Below are 5,547 nucleotides of genomic sequence, written 5' to 3' on the forward strand. Positions count from 1 at the left end.
CTTAGCTTCAAACAATAAGACGTACCCTTCGACGATAACAATGGCGAGCATGGCTTTCACTATATTCAGACAAACTCTTCCCTTTTTGCATTTTAACAGTGTCATTCGTATGGATGTTACTGGTTTAAAATTAGTACTAGGGAAGGTGGGCAAGGAGACTAAAATATTAACATATATTTGCCTCATGAATATTCATATCGGTACATTTGCATATTTTGGACTATAAAACCGTCATTCGTTTTTCGTCCTATTGCATTCATCTTCGCAGTGTGCGCGTACACTTCTGATCGCAAGGTAAGGGAATCTGTTGATTGTCACGGAAATCTAACCTTATAGCGTACATACTGTTCATTTTCAATGTTCGGCTGAAAATGATGTCGTGTGTTCACTCGCTTTACACAAATCAGAATGGACCCATGCGTAGATAATATTATGGTGAAGTTTGTGAGTCTCAACAATCGATACTGCGACAGGCCTTTTGGGATTGCGGAGCTTTATAGTGCTGAAAAATGACAAGGAATAATATAGTTACTCAGGTCGTGGTATTACTGTTCTTGGTTTTTGCCCGTCAGTGACGATTCGCTTCATTCGAGGCAAACTATGGAGCTCGAGAAATCAACGCCAGCGTTCGGTGATTTTCCTGACTCTGCTCATTTGGTAATAATATAGATGGCATAATAATTTAACAACTTAATTTGCCCATCGTTAACGTTTCAAAGATGGCAAAGAAGTCAGAAGCAAAAATTTATGTGGCGCCCTATCGCCATCAAAACAGTTAAAACGAGTAAAAAAAAAAACATAAAAAATCGCTTATAAAGTTCTTTTCCATGGGACTCGACTCTGTGTCTCTCTCAGACAAAAGTTTGCCGCTCAGGCATATCAGTTGATATTTGCCGCTGTCAGTTTTCAAGAAGTGGCGTTTACTTTTTCGAAGACAATCTTTTAGTCTCATCATTTACTTCAACAAACGATATTGCCTCCTTCAATTTTTCAGGTGAACTTTTTAACATTTCAGAATGAGGATACTTGGTTTTGTTGCTGCCCTCCTGTGTGTGGGAACCATCTCAGGTATGTACCAGGAAAAAATTCAAATCACTTCTTGCGATGTACCTACCTGAAGTGTTAATAAGCTGTAGTCTCTGTTGGAAGAAACACGCTACCTAGGTTAAAAGTCGACTAGGCGTTCTTCAACATGTATCGTCAGCAAAAAATTTTATTTCGTTTCGCTTCTCTCTCAATCCGACGTAATTGTGAAGGCGTTTGTTGAAAGGAAACGGAAATCATGGTCTTAGGCGTTGCAGTGTGAATCGTATATTTATTGGTATTCTTACTTCCTTTGAAACAGCCGCACCAATGGCATGTGATGGTCCTCTCAAGGGCAAGATGGCCGAATTCGCTGGCAATGACGGTAGTTACATCAAAGTGTCCGCCACCATCCCAGACCTGACCAAGACCAGCGCCTGCTGGTGGGCCAAGACCCCCGAGACCACCTCCAACTCCGAGGAAATCACCTACTTTAGCTACACCACCGACAAGCCGCGTGAGGGCTCCTTCTCCGCCAACGACATCACCAACTTCGAGATGTACGTCAACGGCCAGCGCGCCTACGGCGGCGCCGACTTCGACATCCGCTACGGCATCTGGCATCAGTTGTGCGTCGCCTGGGTGAGCGAGGGCGGTAACTACTGCATGTACAAGGACGGCCACATGCTTAAGGAAGGCAAGAACTTCAGAAAGGGCGAGACTATCAAGGGTGGCGGCGTCCTTCACCTCGCCCAGTACCTCAAATCTGCCTCCTCCGCGCTCAACTCTGAATACTCATTCAGGGGCCAAATGGCTGGCTTCGACATGTTTGACTACGTCGTTGATTTGGCCGATATTCAGGTGAGATGTGGTCAGCATTTTCAGGGTTCAAAAGCCAAAGTGGTGTCGAGGTCGAAAACAGAATGCAGTGCCGATTGTATGTGTAATCGTGCGCCAACTTTCAGCTAGGAGCTGGTATCCCAATATTTGAAAAATATCCCTTCATGTTAACACTGACAAGTATGTACGAAAAGAAGAATTCCATAACTTCAAGGGAAACGAAAATCGACTGAAAACGACTGTATTTTTTTCTTCCTTGGAATAGCTCATTTTGAAGCTCTTGCAGTGCGTAATGCAGAGCGATAATGTTTTCACAAGCTTTATTTTATAGACAAAAAGCAAACAAAAAGAAAAAAACACAAAAGAGCGTTTTCCCGATAGTGTTAACACAGGGATGTGGTCATTTTGAATTTCAAAAATCGATAACAGTTAGGTAAATTGTTTCTCTAGTACAAAAACTGTGCTTGTTTTTATTCTTGATTTTGAAATATTATGGTTGAAACATTACATGGGGAACGTTTAGGCAAAAATTCAAGTCTTCAAATTTCGCGTATTACATTAAATTTGTTTGTCAAAACTAACATGTGACAGGACATGTGACCGGACATTCTGACACTTCGCGCCTTTTTTTTGAAACTTCCCGCCACAATTAAGAGACAGCATTAGTAACATGTCTTACCGTCTGACTTTCCAGGCCGCCGCGTTCAGCCGATCATCCGTCACTGGCTGCGGTAATGTGGTCGCTTGGTCACAAATCGCTGAATCCGATCTGGTCGGAGTTGAGACTTGCGACACTGTTCTGACTGGCGGTAAGTGCCTGTGGCGTGAATTCAGAAAAGGGCATCGATGGAAGTTTAACGCCGATAATACTTTTCATGTACAGAGAGTAGAATTATCTGGCAATACGGTACAGAGAGTAGAATTATCTGGCAATACGGTACACTGTTGCAGAACTTACAACATAATTCAAGGAACTTTAATGAAACAACCAGTCATTGCGCACATATACAGATCCATCCTATTCCGTCAGGTGTCGGCGTTAAAAAGCTTTCTATAATATTCAACAGTTTGAGTGCTGTAATTTTTTCCACCAAAATTTTCGTGCAACTTTTCACCAATTTTTATGAATTTATTGGTAATTTTTTGGACAATTTTTGATTAAATGGACATCATATTTCATTGGCTACAGTTTTTCATCAAATTTTGCAAAAATCTGAAAGAAATTGACTAGACTATGTTTTATATAGGCGACAAAAATTGACCTTGGCGCTCAACGTGTTAATCGGTCATGAATATTTACCCCCTAGAACCAAGACCAGACAACTGTGAAGGTGGCGAGTTCGCCGGCAAAGTACTCCAGATCGACTCCACAGTCGGACCAAACGGCTACGCTATGTCTCACGGTGATTTGCCCGAAATGAAAGCATTCACCCTGTGCGCCTGGGGCAAGACAACCGAGCCTAACGTCAGAGCAGATATGTTCAGCTACCGCGTCCAGAACAACGCCATCGGCAGCTTCGTCATCCGCAACCCAAGCAACGTCAGACTCTTCGTCAACACCAAAGGTGCACCAGAGAGCGAGGCCGCCATCAACGACGGCATGTGGCACCACGTCTGCGTCACCTGGGCTTCGGAGGGTGGTAAGGTCGAATACTACGGCGACAGTGCTCTCGCCAAGGCGGCCGAAGGTGTCAGCACCGGCGAGACCATCGCCGGCGGCGGAGTCGTCATCATTGGTGTGCCACAGAACCGTATCGGAGCCAAGTTCGACTTCAAGAAGAGATTCAACCATGAACTTGCCGACTTCAACATCTGGAGCACTGTGAAATCTCAGGCCGAGATTGCTGTAAGTTTTCATTCGACCAAAACGCCCTAGCAAAATACCTTGGGTTCAGAAATCCTCTATTGCCAAACAGAACTTCGGGCTTTTTGCAGCCATTAGGGTTGATAACGAGCCACACCACTGGTTAACTTCAGTCATTTTATAATGCGAGAGAGTACATGATTTCAATTCTATGACATGAAAGCGACGAACTTGCACCTTTCAGTACATTTTTGTCAGACTTCCATTGATTGTCATCTGTGCAGTTTGCCTTACGCCGTCCAGCTTCTGAATGTCTTATCTACATGCCCAATATTGCCGACACTGACTCTCTGACAACGCATGCGCATCATTGTAGCTCTTCATCCATTGCTTCCCAGACTTGTGTCTCGGCGAAACCTTGAACAGTGAAATACAAAACTAATTCTTGGGCGAAAAAACATCTCCCCATTATATAGTGCTTCTGTGACTTTCATGAAAACATTATGTATCTTCTCTTTGTAGATGATGATGTGCGGATCTTGCAACGGTGGATGTGGTGATGTTGTTTCTTGGCACAAATTCACTTCAAATGAAATCTCCACAGACGTGGCCGTCAAAGACTCAGATGTCCCATACAGTAAGTAAAAAGTCATCAGAATTGAATACTGTTCACAAATATTTTCTTTATTTTTTAACACTCTATACGGAAAATTAGTAAATGAACTTGTACTGTAAGATGGCTACCACTTTAATGGAATCGTTGAATACGAGAGTCGTCAAATAAAGATGGCGGTAAATTTGCACCCTTTCGATTTCGCAAGAAGGAAAGGCTATTGGTTGGCGATTTATCGTTTTGTGGCTTGAACGAAAATGGTCAAAAATGCTAGATGCAATACTAGGTTGTAATGTCAGTGCTTACCAATCGAGACATGGTAACCATTGAGTCATATTTGGGCTACGTCGAGAAGTATTCTTTGAAATTTTCATATGCAGGCGTAAACACCACAAGTTCGAAAGTCGGATAAAAATAGGACTCCAACAAATCAAGCGACATATCTGGAAAAAGGCGTGTTCAGTGCTGTGGTAATATGGTCCGTAGTGTCTAAATTACTTTACAATCTGGTGGACCAGAGCACAGCTGTGAATATTTCCACAGTACTGTGCACAACGCCATCTGGAGACCATATGTGCCGAAAGCAGAATTCCACAAGTCCTACATATAGCATGCACCGTTTAACTCCATGAAGCTAAATAACACACGGCCGTTTCTATTGCTATTTTCAGAGAAGAAGTAAGAGACCACATCTGACATCGCCGACATCGAGTGTGAGTGTGGACGTAGAGGGCGTTACCTGAATGCACAACCGACCATTTAGAATATGAGCAAAGACGCGAACATTTTGGAAACCTTTACGAGGACACCATCCGCTCAATGCCTTTTTTTAGATTAAGCAATCATTATCATATACATATGTAGGAACAGTGAAATCAAGTTCAGTGGTTTTGGATCGATGTAGGTTTTTCACATATGATTTCAATAAACTTGAACCCAAGGTCAAAGCTCGGTTTTTTTGTCAATATATTGTTTTTACAGTCAAGCGTTGCAATACCTTCCAATGCTGTTTTACGAAATGTGTAGGCGATATCAAAAGGGGGCACAGAGAAATCAAACTCAAATCCTGTCAGTTTACTTAAGGTTGAAAGTTTTACCTGTTGCATTTCCTCGACAAATTATGTTGAGACATGAAGTTTCGCTTTCGCTTGGTTGCACTGTAATAAAAAGTTTTATTCACGCAAATCAGCTGATTTTTACACCCTAGGTTGTAGATTGAGTTAAGCTACATTTCGTTACCCTTTTTAGCCAACGCGGGCCAAACCTT

At 42.6% G+C, this 5,547-nt stretch overlaps 1 protein-coding gene across 1 annotated transcript; it reads left to right on the forward strand.

Annotated features, from left to right (window-relative positions):
• The first annotated feature begins 242 nt into the window (after positions 1-242).
• On the forward strand, positions 243-5,227 carry LOC139129442 (uncharacterized). The gene is made up of 7 exons (XM_070695072.1): positions 243-294; positions 1,016-1,068; positions 1,346-1,884; positions 2,558-2,672; positions 3,171-3,709; positions 4,190-4,304; positions 4,952-5,227. The coding sequence occupies exons 2-7, from the start codon at positions 1,017-1,019 to the stop codon at positions 4,960-4,962; spliced, it is 1,371 nt and encodes a 456-aa protein (XP_070551173.1). The 5' UTR covers positions 243-294; position 1,016; the 3' UTR covers positions 4,963-5,227.
• The last annotated feature ends 320 nt before the right edge of the window (positions 5,228-5,547 follow it).

The sequence above is a fragment of the Ptychodera flava genome, chromosome 3 (assembly GCF_041260155.1).
Source record: "Ptychodera flava strain L36383 chromosome 3, AS_Pfla_20210202, whole genome shotgun sequence".
NCBI lineage: Eukaryota > Metazoa > Hemichordata > Enteropneusta > Ptychoderidae > Ptychodera > Ptychodera flava.

Bases quoted from the DNA above. Each gene is read 5' to 3' on its own strand.
- LOC139129442 (XM_070695072.1), top strand. From the start codon at position 1,017: ATGAGGATACTTGGTTTTGTTGCTGCCCTCCTGTGTGTGGGAACCATC. The intron at 1,885-2,557 runs GTGAGATGTGGT...CTGACTTTCCAG, and splicing joins TTGATTTGGCCGATATTCAG to GCCGCCGCGTTCAGCCGATC. The intron at 2,673-3,170 runs GTAAGTGCCTGT...TTTACCCCCTAG, and splicing joins CGACACTGTTCTGACTGGCG to AACCAAGACCAGACAACTGT.